A 16726-nucleotide genomic window follows, 5' to 3' on the forward strand; every position below is an offset into this window, starting at 1 on the left:
CTAACCTCCTCATTTTTGCATAGTTCCCCCTTTTGAAATTAAATGCCACAGTATTGGGCTGTTGAGATGTTCTTCCCACCACTGGGATGTTGAATGCTATTGTATTATGGTCACTAATTCCAAGCGGTCCTGTTATAGTTACCTCTTGGACCAGCTCCTGTGCTCCACTCAGGACAAAATTTAGAGTTGCCTCTCCCCTTGTGGGTTCCAGTACCAGCTGCTCCATGAAGCAGTCTTTTAAAGTATCGAGAAATTTTATCTCTGCATTTCGTCCTGAAGTGAAATGTTCCCAGTCAATATGGGGATAATTGAAATCCCCCACTATTATTGAGTTCTTAATTTTGATAGCTTCTCTAATTTCCCTCAGCATTTCATCATCACTGTCACTGTCCTGGTCAGGTGGTCAATAATAGATCCCTAATGTTATATTCTTATTAGAGCACGAAATTTCTATCCATATAGATCCTATGGAACATGTGGATTCACTTAAGATTTTTACTTCATTTGATTCTACATTTTCTTTCACATATAGTGCCACTCCCCCCCACCCGCACGACCTGTTCTGTCCTTCCGATATATTTTGTACCCCGGAATGATTGTGTCCCATTGATTGCTCTCAGTCCACCAGGTTTCTGTGATGCCTATTATATCAATATCCTCCTTTATCACGAGGCACTCTAGTTCACCCCTCTTATTATTTAGACTTCTAGCATTTGTATACAAGCACTTTAAAAACTTGTCACTGTTTATTTGTCTGCCCTTTTCTGATGTGTCAGATTCTTTTTTATGTGAATGTTTATCATCTGATCTGGCCCTTACATTATCCTCCTCCATCCTCTGCTTCTGACTATAACCTGGAGATTCTCTATCATTAGACTCTCCCCTAAGAGAAGTCTCTGTCCAATCCACATGCTCCTCTGCAGCAGTCAGCTTTCCCCCAGCTTCTACTTTAAAAACTGCTCTACAACCTTTTAATGTTTAGTGCCAGCAGTCTGGTTCCTCTTTGGTTTAGGTGGAGCCCATCTCTCCTGTAGAGGCTCCCCCCATCCCAAAAGTTTCCCCAGTTCCTAATGAATGTAAACCCCTCCTCTCTACACCATCGTCTCATCCACGCATTGAGACTCTGAAGCTCTGCCTGCCTACCTGGCCCTGCGCGTGGAACTGGGAGCATTTCTGAGAATGCCACCGTAGAGGTCCTGGATTTCAGTCTCTTCCCTAGCAGCCTAAATTTGGCCTCCAGGACATCTCTCCTACCCTTCCCTATGTCATTGGTACCTACATGTACCACGACCACCGTCTCCTCCCCAGCACTACACATAAGTCTGTCTAGGTGGTTCGAGAGATCCGCAACCTTTGCACCAGGCAGGCAAGTCACTATACGGTTCTCCCGGTCATCACAAACCCAGTTATCTACATTTCTAATGATCGAATCTCCCATTACTAACACCTGCCTTTTCCTAGCGACTGGAGTTCCCTCTCCCGGAGAGGTAACCTCAGTGCGAGAGGTAACCCCAGCACCATCTGGAAGGCGGATCCCAACTATGGGAAGGTTTCCCTCTGCTCCTGTTGACTGCTCTGCTTCCCTGGGCCTTTCATCCTCCTCAACAGCGCAGGAGCTGTCTGACCGGTGGTGGGACAATTCTACAGTGTCCCGGAAAGCCTCATCAACATACCTCTCTGCCTCCCTTAGCTCCTCCAGTTCCGCCACCCTGGCCTCCAAAGTCCGTATGTGGTCTCTGAGGGCCAGGAGCTCCTTGCACCGAATGCACACATACGCCACCCGCCCACAGGGCAGGTAATCATACATTCTGCACTCAGTGCAATAAGCTGGATAGCCCCCACTCTGCAGCTGGGCTTCTGCCTGCATTTTCTCCTAGTTAATGAAGGGGTTGTTTAAAGCAAGAAGTTTTGAATGTAGTTTGGTTTATAGGTTTTAAGGGGAATAAAGGGAAACAGATAGAACCAGCAAGGGACCCTCGCTCCCTTCCCACTCCCGTTCCAAACTCCCTTGCAAAACTCCCTGTTAGCAGCCCCTGTTCGCAAAAGCAAGCAAACATATCCACACAAATGAGTTTGACTTTCTAAATCCTAACAGTGACAGAGTTGTAGTAATCTGACAATTCAAAGTGTCTTTCAGGACAGACCCAGGAGGCAGACCCTGGGGATCTCTGGCTTCAGATTAGAATCTCTGGCTAGAGTTCAAACCAAAAAGCCAAAAAGATGGAAAATTTTCCTGTGACTTTCTTTTATTTCCTTCATTCAGCGTAGGCTCTGTCTACAGTACTATGTAGTGTGAATAAACCACCCCCCTGAGTGACATAAGTTACACTGACATAAGCGCCGGTGTGGACAGCTCTAGGCCGGCGGGAGAGCTTTTGGAGGTGGTTTTATTATGCAGAGAAGTGCATCTTTCCAGCCTGGGCTTAGGTGCCGAACTCTTGGAGGGGGCAGGGCTTAGGACAAACCCCTCTCCTTGCCAACTCCTATTAGCTAGCTTAGGCAGGGAGCCACCTAGCATGCTGCTTTTTATGAATCCTATTCTTAGACACCCATCTCTCTCCATTCATTGGATAGGGAGCCTATGGGTACATCTACACAGCAAAAAAACCAACCCAACCAAAAAAAAAACCCCCACGGCATCGAGTCTCAGAAAATGGGTCAACTGGCTCTAGCTCAGGCTGGAGGGCTAAAAATAGCAGTGCTGATGTTTATGCTCATGCTGAAGCCTGGATTCTGGGACCCTCCCCTTGCCATGTCTCAGAACCCGTCCTGTCTACACTGAAGCGCCATAGCTGAGCAGGTGCAACTGCACTGCTGCAGCATTTTAAGCGTAGACAAGCCCGCAGCCTCGCAATGCCTACGTTATTTTGTAAATTTAGCCCATAGTATCCTCTCCTTCGCACAGTTTGCTGGGAAAGCTTGGCAAGATCTTTGGAAAACACAAATAATGATGGTACATATTGTTGTAATATGAAGGGGAGCTGAAATCACCCATAAGATCACCACAGGAACGTTTCCAAAGCAAAGGCTAAAACACTTATTTATATATCTCTCCCACCTAGCCCAGCACAGCTTCCTCAGGCAGCAAGGAGAATATAATAGCTGTGTTTGTGTCTTGGCTCCCATGTGTTTGTCCACATCTGTTCTCTCTTAGGCAAAGGAAGGTAATAAAATTATTATTATTACTACTATTAATAATAAATATCTATTATTATATTTGTTTTCCCTTAAGGGTCAACCCCTCTAAATCTTCTGTCTCTATAGTACCCTGTCTTAATGGCCCCAACCTGATGATCTGTCCATTACTTGGCAACCCTGCCAGCTTTTTGGGAAGTGGGGCATGGCTTCTCTTTTTCCATTGCAGGCTTTTAATTCACTCTCTTTTTTCCTGTTTACTTCCCAGCCTGACTAGGTGCGGGATATGTGCACTTCATTGCAGGCTATCTTTATGCACCCCAAAGCAGCAGTAAAAGGCACAGACAATTACTTTGGTTTTGCTTTGCAGTGTACCTTTAAAGGGATTAAGCTCTCATCCCAAGACTTGTCAAAATTTGGGATGAAATCAACCGTTCACTTGGGACTACGCAGCAGTAAAACACTGCTACACCAGGTTTCAGAGTGGTAGCTGTGTTAGTCTGCATCAGCAAAAACAATGAGGAGTCCTTGTGGCACCTTAGAGACTAACAAATTTATTTAGGCATAAGCTTTCGTGTGATATAACCCACTTCATCAGATGCATGGAGTGAAAAATATAGTAAGCAGTATATATATGAAAAGATGGGAGCTGTCTTACCAAGTGGGAGGTGGGGGGTGGGGGTCAGTGCTAACGAGACAAATTCCATTAAGGTGGAAGTGGTCTATTCTCAACAGTTGGTTACTTTTGTAGTTCTAATGAGGCCAATGCAATCAAGGTAGATGTCACTCATTTCCAACAGTCGACAAGAAAGTGTGAGTATCAGCAGAGGGAAAATTACTTTTTATAATGACCCATCCACTCCCAGTTTTTATTCAGGCCTAATTTGATGGTGTCCAGTTTGCAAATTAATTCCAGTTCTGCAGTTTCTTGTTGGAGTCTGTTTTTGAAGTTTTTGTTGTTGAAGAATTGTCACTTTTAAGTCTGTTATTGCGTGTCCAGGGAGATTGAAGTGTTCTCCTAAGGGTTTTTGAATGTTACAATTCTGGATGTCTGATTTGTGTCTATTTATTCTTTTCCATAGAGACTGTCCAGTTTGGCCAATGTACATGGCAGAGGGGCATTGCTGGCACATGCTGGCATATATCAGATTGGTAGATGTGCAGGTGAACAAACCCCTGATGGTGTGGCTGATGCGGCCAGGTGCTATGATAATGTCATATTACACACCAGAGAACAAAAACACTAACCCAGGAACTAATCCCTGCAACAAACCCCGGTGCCAACTCTGTCCACATATCTATTCAAGGGACACCAAGTGAAGCCATCTCTCCTGAATTCTAGTTCAGTGCCTTAAACACAAGATGCTCCTTTCTCTACTCCTGAGGGCATTCTGTGCCAAAAACTTAAAAATTCTGCGCCAAAAAATGAAACATTTTGCGTACAATATTTTAAAATTCTGCAAAATTCTGCAAGTTTTATTTGTCAATAAATAAATGCAGAGGCTCCAGCATGGCAGTAGGGAGCACAGGCCACTGGCTGCACAAAGGTGGGAGATCACCCTGCAGCCTCCCCCCACCACCCCTGAGACACGGACTCTGCGGTGAGGCTGCACACGACCCTGACACGGCACAAGGCCTGGTACTGCCTCAGAAACACCCTGGGGCCCTGCACCTCCGTGCCAGGTGCACCAGGTGTGGGGCAGGCAGGCTCAACCAGGCAGGATCCAAGTGTAGAGGGGCTCAGTGTGGGGGGTTTAGGTGTGGGTGGATTTGGATGCACAGAGGCTCATTGGTGGAGTTCCAGGTGCAGGGACAATGGGACTCTGCAGGGGCTTCCAGGTGCAGGTGGTTGGGGCTCAGCGGAGGGGTCTTGGTGTGGGGGTCTCAGTGGGGGGGTGTCTGGGTGCTGGGGGAGTGGATCTTTGTGGGGTGGGGGTCTGGGTGCAGCTAGTTGGAGGTCAGTGGTGTGGCGATCTGGCTGCGAGGGCTCAGGGTGGTGCAGGGGGTGGTGCATCAGGGTGGAGGTTTGAGTGCAGGGAGCTCAGGGGTGTTGGTCTGGGTGCAGGGGTGGGGGTCTGGAGGCAGGTGGTCTGGGTGAAGTGGGGCTCCAGATGCAGGGGTTGAGGTTCAGTAGGGTGGGGTTTGCATATGGAGGACTAGAGGGGTTCTGGATGTACCAGGTGAAACTTGGCAGGGGTGTCTGGGTATGGGAGGTCTGGATGCATGGGGGTTGTGTGGATGGGGGAGCGGGTCCACATACAGTGACCCCTCCCCCCACAGCTGAGGAGCAATGGGGGCCAAAAGCAGGGGAGGATGCTGAGCTTCCTGCAGCTAGGGGAGGTTTCTGTGGGTGGGTTTGACGCAGCCCCAGCCACTCCTTGCAGGGAAAGAGGAAGTCCTGCCCTCTCCTGCCGCCAGCCCAGATGAGACTAGCAGCTGATCCTGGCTCAGATTAGAAGCCACTGGCTGGGGTGTCTCCAGCCCCACAATAATTTACCTCTCTGCCGGCTGCTCCGGGTGCCTGAAATGATGTACCTGCACAGTTAGGGAGTGGTGTGTGACTGCTCTTGCAGCTTCCCTTTGCTTCCCTGTCAGAAAGCCAGTTTTCTTCAGGGAAGCAAAGAAATATGCGGGGGACATGAATTCTGCACACATGCTGTGGTGCAGAATTCCGCCAGGAGTATTTCTCCTAAACCAGTCTTAATATGGTGAATATTGAAAATATCCTGTTATGACTTTGAAGGAAACCACACTTAACTGTGGCACACATGTAACACTGACAGACCCCAGGCGCTGGCGATCAGGATTGAATGTGGGGTCTCCGGAGCTTAGTGCATGAGCATCTACTGCATGAGCTAAAAGCCACAAGGCCCTTAGATATGGCTGTAGTAGACTCATTAATCTCTAAGTGGTCTCAGTGCCACTAGAGGGGACAGAGCACCACACCCAGGAGATGTGTGGGTTATAGATGTAAGGTTGAAAGATATGGCTCAGTACTCTGTATAGACACATGGGCCTCAGCTAATGTTTCAAAAATATTCACAATAGTGCAGGTACACAGGCCCATTAAGGTCTCTTAGGGAGGTGCATGGCAGAAAGGACAAGGCCTATGTCCTCCATTTTCTGGGCAAAATGCTGTGGACTGGGAAGTTTTACCTATACAAATTCATGGTTTTGAAGAGGCTAAACCTAGACAGCACAGGCTCGCATAGGCAGTCTCTGCAAATGTGTCACTACAGCAGCGGTATGGCCAGGCAATCATTCAGAACCCAAAGATCCATGAGAAAATTCTGTGCACACTGTACACATCTGGGGACATCTTCCATTGGTCATCTTCCCCACCCCGATCAATGACAATAGGGTCTGCAAGTAGACGCGTCTGAAAAAAATTGGCCAAAGTTTATTTTTAGGTTGAAAATGGCTTTATGTCCAAAATGAAAATCCATTTTGGTCAAATCTGAAAATATTTTGGTAAAAAAATTTAATTTTTTGAAAACCAAACATTTTTACTGAAAACTGAAACATTTTGCCAAAAATGTGTTTTGAAAATGGAATATTTTGGTTTTTGGCTTCATAGTGTTAACCTTTTAAATAAAAACTGTCCCACTCCCCCGTAACCAGGAAATTTAGGGAAGACAAAGAGGATTTTTCTAAATTTCCTGCAAAAAATAATTGATGTTTTCAACCATTTCTACTTGCAAGGGCCCAATGGCTGGCTCCCCACACTCTGAACAGGCAAACGTCTGTGGTATGTGAAGCCATGGTGAAAGAATTACAGCTGTACTCTGTGAAAGAAGTTGTACTGTAACTCACAGTGGAGTCCTAGGGGACCATGTTACATGTGTAGCAGTGTTTTTCTTACATGTAGTGGCTGTTCCTTGATGCCTTCCCCCTTCTGGCAAGCCATAGCCCATAGCACAAGGAGCAAGTTGTGGCTGCATGGAGCAGGGATGCTACCATATAACCAATCTTTCACTTCACTGTGACCCTTCTGATTCCCATGTACCCCATGCAGCAAACTGAGCTATATGCCACTGGTGCATGCATTGAGCAAGACAGAAAATTTATACATTGAGAGGAGCTGGAAGTTTGAGGAATTTCAATATCTGCTTTATGGCACTGAAAGGTAGCAGCAGCTCGGCTGTCAGTGAGGAAGGCTAACAGAAGTCTAGCATACTGAACTAAAGATGAGCCCAAACAGGGTGGTTTTGGAAGCTGCCTAGTTTAATATTAAGTATTTTTTAACTTCCAGATTCCCCCTGTTCACTTGTAAGCAGGAAGGATGCTCTTGTGGTTAAGGCATTGGATGCAAACTCAGCAAAGGGGGATTCTCTTTCTGGCTCTCCCCCAGTTTTTCTGTGGAAATTTGGGTAAACCACAATTTTATAAAGTGCCGGAAAATATTATGTGCCCACAGCTTTAGATATTTAGGCCACACATCTGCAACTGGGTCTGTGTGGGCAGACCCCTGAACCTTGATGGAGTCCCACTGAGTTGGACTGACCCACAGAGGTGCCTGGATCCATTTGCAGGGAACAACTTTCAGGATAACAACCTTTATCTCTCTCTGAGCCTCAGTTCCCTGTCTGTATAATCGGGCTAATGATACTTAAAGGATTGTTGTGAGGATAAATCTATTTATCTAGTAACAATGGAGTTGAGTTCAACAATGTATAGTTCACTGAAGGCCTCAGACTGGAGATGAACTATAATAAAGCAATAGCTGAATCTTGCTTGCCTTATGCATGTGAGAAGTCTCCTTGAAATTAATGGGACCATTCTAGTGAGTAAAGTGAGTTGGATTTGGCTACAAGAACAGGTATTCAGAACTTTAAGGACACTTATGTTAGTGACCAGATATTTTCATGTTATTCACAGAGACTAAGTTCTGCTGCGTACATATCTGAATTTGAGTAAAAGAAGGACATTGAAGTGGTTTTGGACATTCTACACAGAACAATCCTAGCCAGAGGATTAAGCTCCCAAGGAACCCGCGCCTCTGAAGTATGTAAACTTGCCTTTGTACATATGCCACCATGTATGTTTTTAATTCCTTGCATGGGTAGAAGCCCAACACTTTAATTTTAGAAGATCAAGCTAATTTCCCTATCAAGAGTACGTGGGGAAAAAGAAAAAGAGCTGTCTCTTTAATACCATTTTTTTTCTCTTCCCCACATTCTAGGAAAGAACCTCTAGTTTGAGCTGAGAATAACTGCTAGAGAATGGCACTATCTAAGGTCATAAGAAGAAATAACTCTATATACTCTTCTCTCTGCCCTCTTTTCCCTTTGTTCTAAAACTCGCTGCTGTTCTAAAATTTTATTTTGTGACTGCAATTTTCAAAGGATATTGGCGACACACCTGTTATACATATGCAAATAATTCAATTATAATTGAGTTAAACTCGGAGTTCAACTATGAATGTAGAAGTGTTTTATTTGATCATCACTAAGACTTTGTGGCTCTTCTGGCTTGTTCTATCTATTAAGATTTGCACTGAGTGGATAAGAGTGATTAAGAGATCACCAAAGAATATTCTTCTGTTACAAGCATGAATTATTCTGTTTAACTTTTTTTTATGACATCTTTCCTCCAAAAAGGGGAGTAAAATGCAAAGTCCTCCTTTTTTGTGTTTTAATAATTTGAACCAACACAGAGAAAAACACAATTCAACTTATCTGCTGATCCTTTTCAAAATGGCCACCAAGACCTCAACTCTGTTCCCTAGGGACCCCAGAAAGGGAGGAAAGCATAGGAGCAACTTCTGAATCGATATGCAGCTCCCACTATAAATGGCGGGGTGGAGATAAGGAGAGACTACTGGTCTAGTTTAGCCTTCTAAGTGGCCCATGCCTGCGAACTCAGGGCATGGTCATCTGTCAAAAATGAATGGAGAAATAAGGTATAAAGAGATTACTACTATCCTGACTCATCAGGGCTGTGGAAAACTCCTGCCTGCTTCCCACAATCGATGTTGTAGAGTTCTCTCTTTAGGGATGCATTCTTGGAGAACTAGCTGGTGGGAGAGTTCCTGGCAGTGTAGTTCTGATAGTCATATTCCTATGTCATGTTGGAGGCAAAGAGCTTGTGATGGGTCTGGCGTATCTGCATGGATGCCCTTGACATGAGTGGGTCTTCCTGTGTTGATCTTGTTGGGGGACAGGCTAAGCTCTGCTGAGTCCCACAGAAGGGAGAACACCCTTAAATCCCCAAGCAATAGCACAGGGTTTGGTATACAAAGGAGCAAGATTATTTTCTAATCTACCATTTGTTTTTGTTTCTTTCAGATGGATTTGAAGAGATTCAAAATGATTTTGTTTTTAATTGTAGTATTGACCTCTACTTGTTTGTATTTGATTGAAAATGGTATATTCTGTTTAAAGGAGGAAGAGGCCACGTCACTGACTTTTATAAAAGAGAGTGGAAACTTTTTGCAGTTGCCAGATATAGACTGCAGTAGGACTCCTCCGTTCCTGGTACTCCTTGTGACATCGTCACATGGCCAAAATAAAGCTAGGATGGCTATCCGTCAAACATGGGGGAAACACAGACTAGTTGCTGGCAACCGCATTGTGACATATTTTCTTCTGGGAACCACCAGGAACCAAAATGATCAAACTGGTATTATTGCTGAAAGTCAGAATTACAGAGATATTATCCAGAAGGATTTTATAGACACATATTACAATTTGACTTTAAAGACAATGATGGGAATTGAATGGGTTCACAAATTTTGTCATCAATCCAGGTTTGTGATGAAAACTGACTCAGATATGTTTGTCAATATCTTTTACCTGACTGAACTTCTTTTAAGAAAAAATAGAAGTACTAGATTCTTCACAGGCTTTTTAAAGACGAATGAGCTCCCAATAAGAAATAGATGTAGTAAATGGTATGTGAGTAAAGATGAATATCCAGGAAGCACGTATCCTCCATTTTGTTCAGGGACTGGTTATGTTTTCTCCACTGATGTTGCTAGTCAGGTTTATAATATTTCAGAAAGTATCCCTTTTATTAAACTGGAGGATGTTTTCATAGGACTGTGTCTTGCTAAACTAAAAATCAATCTGGAGGAACTTCATTCAGAACTGACATTCTTCCCAAGCAGGGTTGTGTTCTCTCTTTGTCACTTCAAGAAAATTGTGACATGCCATCACGTGAAACCTCATGACCTGCTGATCTACTGGAATGCACTGGAGAGCTCAATGGATGAAAAATGCCCAGATGTATGAAATAGCTGAGCTAACAAAGTGACACAAAAAAGCTACAGGACCAGCCTTTAGTAGGCTTACCACCTGGCCAGTATTTGACTAGCCTGGCCCTTTTTTTATGGATTTGCCAGGTGCCAGAAAAATAATTTAATCTGCCTTTTTTACATGTGTCTAAAGATTTGCATTAATATCACCACATTACACTCGGATGTCTAATGTTAAAAGTTTCTGTGTCCAGTTAAAGACACTGCAGTGTTCCCACTTCCGCAGCTTAAGTAAGAAAATGATGTTATCAATCTTATCTATATGTGCTCTCTCACTAGATACTGTAAGTGGCTACTGGGGGCAGGATGTGCAGAATTGTCTTCTGGGGTGGGAGTGGTGCCGTTTTTTTTGCATTTCAAAGGTGGTAACCCTAGCCTTTAGTCAGGCAAAACTTGGCCACTGAAGTTAGGCTGGGGACTTGTACAGTCAAAGAGACACTGATAAATATTTTAATCTCTTGCCCCTCTGCAAATTTGCTGGTATTTATTTGCAAACACTGTACTTTCTTGCAGGGCACAAACCAACAAAACCGCTTTGTCTCAGTACGAACACTTACAGTAATGTCAGCAGAAGGCAGGGAATGCTTACCTATCAGTTGGTTCTCTCTATCATTTTCTCTGTTTCCTAACATTAAAAGTTTACAGTCCAAAGTCCATTCCCTGACACATTATAACAAGGTTAGGCCACACTCCTGTAATGAGCTCTGTGTGAGCAGAGACATGCATCTGCATGAAAACCTTTACACTGCTGAAGTTGATGGGGCTTTGCACAGGTGTACAGATCTACCTATTCCAGTGGGTCTCAAACTTTTTTACTGGTGACCCCTTTCACATCGCAAGCCTCTGAGTGCAACCCCCCTAATAAATTAAACACACTTATAAATATTTAACACCACTATAAATGCTAGTGGCAAGCAGGGTTTGGGGTGGAGGTTGACAGCTCGCGACCCCCCGCATGTAATGACCACCTGAGTGGTCCCAACCCCTAGTTTGAGAACCCCTGAACTATTCAGAGCCTGTCGCAGGAGCAGGGTCTTAAGTACCTTAGGTTAACTTCTGAGCCTTTAAGATCACTGCATTAGTTTTCTATTATACATTTCACATTTAAAATCATGCATACAGGGCTTAATTGAGAGCCCAATGGAAAGAAAAAGTCAACAGTGCTGACAGAATATTGGAGTTGGTAAATAAATAATGTATTTCAACATGCTATATTCCCCCTTCAATACAAGGTGTATTTTTGAATTCAGAGGAATTAGTAAATACTGCAAAATTCTAAACTCAAACATCACATTTCCCTTTATGCTGAGATTGTCAAAGGGGCTGAAGAGAATGAGGTGCCGCCATCATATTAATGGGATTTGGGTACTGACTCCATCAGTCTCTTTTCAAAACCCCAGCCTCAATTGTTATAATTATACTCAGGCCATATATGTAAAAGCGGAATGAACAAAAGGGCTATTTGTATATAGTGTATTTGATGTAACAAAATGTGATTGTTTTAAATATGTCTATTCTCCCCTTGAATTTGCACATGCAACTTTTTTAAGGCTGATATAAAAAGTAGGATAGTCTTTACATTATTTGCATAGAACATATAAATATCAAATTAACAAAACTTAATGTATGATACTATTTTAATAAAAGATTATTACAGCTTTTTGTGTGTCCAGTTGTCTTCTACTTGAGAGTGCAACTAATGCTTTGAAATTCATTTTTCTAAAAGGGTTATTTATTTTAAAAACAAAGAGTCATGTCTTTCCTTCTCTAAAATACCTTGGGGGAGAGGTCCTCTAATACAGGGTTCTCAAACGTTTTCTTTCTGAGCCTCCCCTCCCCCAACGTGCTATAAAAACTCCATGGCCCACCCGTGCCACAATGACTGGTTCTCTACGTATAAAAGCCAAGGCCGGCGCTAGTGGGTAGCAAGTAGGACAATTGCCTGGGGCCCCATTCTACAGGGGCCCCCGTGAAGCTAAGTTGCTCAGGGCCCTGGGCTTCAGCCTCACGCGATGGGGCTTCGGGTTTCTGTCCTGGGCCCCAGTGAGTCAAACACTGGCCCTTCTTCATGGACCCCCTGAAACCTGCTCGTGGCCCCCGAGGGTCCCGGATCCCTGGTTAAGAACCACTGCTCTAATAGGAGGTAGGTTTCTTTTCCAATGCAAGCATATAATTCCCATGGCCAAGAACAGGATAACTTTATTTCCAGAGTAGACAGTATGTGATACTGCCACTGTAACTGCCACCACAATATGCTTTTTTGTGGTACAAAACATTTGGGTAAAAAATTACACTGTTTGCAGAAAGCGTCATGGAAATGTGAAGCTAAACTATTTTTCTAAATAACTTCTATGTCTTATCAATAAAAGTATTGTTAAATGTCCAAGGAAAGGCTGCTACGACTAGAGCTAGGCTAAGACTGGAATCTTAGAATCAGATGCCTTGGAACTTCAAGGGACAGAAGAGGATGTTCCTTCTCCATCTTTGGCACCCTTTAAATACATATCAACACAGTGTCTGAGCAAGTCCTGATTGTTAATATATTTATCCTCACAACACCCTGGTGAGGTGCTGCTATCCCCATTTTACTGGTGGGGAACTGAGGCAGAGAGGCCAGGGGCTAAATCCAGAAAGGGACTTAGGTGCTGCTACACCCTGCCACCTAGAGGACTCCTCAGCCCTGAGTTAGGCACCCAGGCTCCCTATACAATGCAGGAGAGAGTCAGGCACCTAACAAAGAGATTCACAGAAGCCACCAAGTTGAGTGGGGAGCTGCCTAAGCTAGCCAGTAGGAACCCTTCAAAGGCAGTTAGGCACCTATCGTCATTTGGCATTCATAGCTGTGAAGCCAGTCCTGGAGTTGGGAGCGTAAACCAGGTCAGCCCCCTTCTCATGAGAGAGAGAGAGAGAGAGAAAGAAAGAGAGAGAGATGCACACACAAACCTTCACAGCTGAAAACCTTCTGGCCTAGTGATTAGGGCACTCACCTGGGATGTGAGAGACACCTTCTCAGGACAGTTGTTATTCTTGTTTATTAGGTTAATACTGCCCTCTGAGAAAAGGAGCCTAAATAAGTCTTCCACACGCTGAGCAGACTCAAAACTCTGAGCTACTTAGATGGCCCCTGTGTATCTCACTGTGAGATAGTATCTCACTATCTTTTGGAATGTATTTATCCTGTCAAGACCACTGCGAGGATGTACGCTATACCCATTTCACAAAGGGGGAACTGGGGCACATAGAGACGGGTCTTGCCCAAGGCCGCACAGGAAGTCTGTAGCAGAGCAGGGTATTAAATCTAGGTTTCCAGAACCCCAGGCTAGCGGCCTAGCCAATGGATAATCCTTCTGCTTAAAGAGCCAGAACCAATATCATTTGCATTATGTAACTACTCAAAACCAACCAAGCCAGCCTGAGATTCAAAAGATTAATGTTTAAAACAACAGTTTCAGGGTCATCCTCATTACAAAACAAACAACCTCCCACAATTTTTCACTGAAGAATTTAATTGGACGAATTCAGATTTTCAGAAAATCTGGCTGTTACATTGTTTCACAAACTCAAAACCGGGCAAGTTTTGTCAAAAAAACAACAACCGAAAACCCCCTTTCATAGGAATATTTCAGCAGGTTCCTTTTGATGCTGACACAGAGTGTCACCAAGTGAATCAGCTACGTCCTTTGTTGCCTCTGAGTCTTGACCTAGCCTGATCCTGTTTCAGTTGTGACTTTGGTCAGGGATCACAACCCAAGACTACAGACATCAGCTTCCTACTCTGTTGTCCCAAAAAGGACATAGAAATCAGATCCCTCCTAATCTTTACAAAGCACCAGCGAGGAGTTGTAAGGCATGAAATGTCATAAATTAGTTATGTGGTGTGATTTACACCTTCGGGTTGTAAAACTTCCAAGCAGCAGTGTTCTCTTCATGTTTAATTTAATTGCCATCACTGCAAAAGCTGTGTAAGTAAATGTTTGACTCTCACCCATAAGGGACCTGCAGCTTTTACATGTGGTTTGTTAGTAAAGTTTCAGCAAGAGAATAAAAAAATAAAAAGACTAAATTGAGCCTTCATGCACTAGTAGGAGGCATTTGTCTGGCTCATGAGTAATGTGGCTTTCTTCTGTGGTAGGAAGAGGAGAAGCAGCATAACATTACTTTGGTACTTTCTGTGCAGCTCTGCTCTGCAAAGTCATGTTGTGAAATAGCACCTTCTCACACATCAGATCCCCTTATGTGTATTTGGATTCAGAGCCAATTACTTTTAGTTCACGTACATCCCTACGCTGATGTAGGGAGAGGGAAAGGAGTTTGTGCCTCATCCAATCAGAGACTGTAGGAGCCAGTGATGCTTCTGGCACAGTTGATTGCTGCCCTAAATTGGTGTATCCTTGCTGCAGTGGTCCCTATTGGTCTTTGCAAGGGCTCAGAATAGCCAAGGGAGAGGAAAGCCTTGGCCAGGCCCTTCCTCACCCCCCCAATATGCCTACACCTTGTCAGTGTCTGATGAATTTTTCCCAAGAACAGGTATAACTGAGAAGGATCGCCTTCTGCAACATGTGTCAAGAGAGTTAGGGACACTTTCACTAATGTTTTAAAAATGCTCACTAGATCAGGAGTGATGCCTGTGGATTTTCAATTTTTAAAAGCAATTCTCTCAGCTTCCTGGGATTCTTATTTTGTACAAAAAGCAAACCGCTGAATATTGAAATAAACAAACTTACCATATTCCCCCATCAGAGGAGTGCAAGACTCAACATTGATCCTAGGTGCTTCTGCTTGACCGTAACCAAAATATCAGTTGAGTATCAGCAACATCCTCTCCCAGAGGACTATGCCATCCTCTTGCAGGTGGATCTGATTCAGTCATAAAATCCTTGGCATGAACACAGTGCCTTGCATACATGGATTTCCAAGCACAGGTGCTGTCCATTTCTAACTTATGATCCTACCCTAGACTGATTGGACCCCTCAGTGGAGCAAAAAGGCATCAGTCATGAGGCTGCATTTCATGGAAACTGCACGAAGATAGATTGAAACATTTTCAAACACGCTGTCTGATCGTATGACAATATCATGCTCTACAATCAGTGTCCTGTGGGTCATTCACAATTAATTCCAATAAGAGTCTTCAGTTTTCAAAAAGTACGGGTACTTATAGCTTTCATAATTGCCAACCTTGCAAAAGAACTGACCATTTAGAGAGAGTATGACTTCATATCTTATCGTATCAGCTTGCCTGTGGATGTAACATCTGCTCTCCACTTGAGCCCTTTGAAGAAATAGGGTGAAATGGGAAGCCCAAGATGAGTTCCGAGGCCCCAACCCTTAGGAAAAACAAGTTATGGATCATGATGTTTTCACTGTCATAGCAGACTGCAATACGCTGACAGCTACAAAATCTCCCTAGAAGACATTGACTGATATCCAGACTAGCAACTGGGAAACTTGACAATGCTGAGATAAATATTTTTATCTAATTTAGATAACACTTTTTAAATGTAAAGCTATAGAGTACATTGCTCAGGGAAATCAGTGCATCGGAAGTGCACTAAAAATGTCCTTCTTCGATTTACATGCCTTCTACACCCAACAAAATTGCTTCCTCTTTGATTCTGTGATAGATATTATTCTTTATTTACAGTTGGATGACTCACTGCTGAACTAATCTTTTTCATATCCCCTGAATTATGACACTTTAAAAAATTGTAATGAGATTTAGCTGGCAAAATTAATGCCATTGGAAGACTGAATGCACTGACCAAAGGGAAGACATGGAATGCAGTTAAGAAGTTGTCTTGGGAGTAAGGTAGCAGACAACTACTTTCAGGCATGCAGATTTATTTAGGCCAGATAAAAACTATATGATCTGGAAGGCTTTTTATTAAAATGAGGTTTAATTCCATGACTTCCTGTGTGAAAGTCAGAATGAATAATGATTCTAGAATAGAGCTACACTCTGCCATTAAATGGAGGCCCATTGCAATTTTCATAAATTAATGACTTTGTGCTAACAATCAAGATAAAATTAGGAAAAAGTCTTGAAGCAAGAAATAAGATTTGGGCTAATTTTGTGTTCTGAAATTTTTGGGTGCTCAATTTGAGACACGTAGGCCCAGATCCTCAAAGGTATTTAGGACCTAACCTCCATGGAGCCTAAATACCTTTGTAGATCTAGATCACTAGTGCCCGACTTTCAGATGTACTGAGAATTCACAGCTCTAGTTGACTTCAACGGGAACTTTGGGTCCTTTGAAAATAAGGCACCAGAGGCTAGGTTCACAAGGAGGACACACGCAGTGCAACGCCTAACTTTCAGGCATACTGCCACTCAGT

General features: G+C 43.6%; 1 protein-coding gene across 6 annotated transcripts in view; it reads left to right on the top strand.

Annotated features, from left to right (window-relative positions):
• Positions 1–12049, top strand: part of B3GALT5 (beta-1,3-galactosyltransferase 5) — a 47209-nt gene extending 35160 nt beyond the window's left edge. For 4 of the 6 annotated variants that reach the window (XM_042859224.2, XM_042859227.2, XM_042859226.2 and 1 more), the window contains 3 exons: positions 8014–8139; positions 8318–8372; positions 9423–12049. In XM_042859224.2, coding sequence (XP_042715158.2) covers positions 8358–8372; positions 9423–10367 — 960 coding nt within the window. In that variant the 5' untranslated portion in view covers positions 8014–8139; positions 8318–8357 and the 3' untranslated portion in view covers positions 10368–12049. The remainder of the gene's footprint in view (positions 1–8013; positions 8140–8317; positions 8373–9422) is intronic. The other 2 variants (XM_042859231.2, XM_042859230.2) reach the window with 2 other exon arrangements.
• The last annotated feature ends 4677 nt before the right edge of the window (positions 12050–16726 follow it).

Source organism: Chrysemys picta, chromosome 1, assembly GCF_011386835.1.
Source record: "Chrysemys picta bellii isolate R12L10 chromosome 1, ASM1138683v2, whole genome shotgun sequence".
Taxonomy (NCBI): domain Eukaryota; kingdom Metazoa; phylum Chordata; order Testudines; family Emydidae; genus Chrysemys; species Chrysemys picta.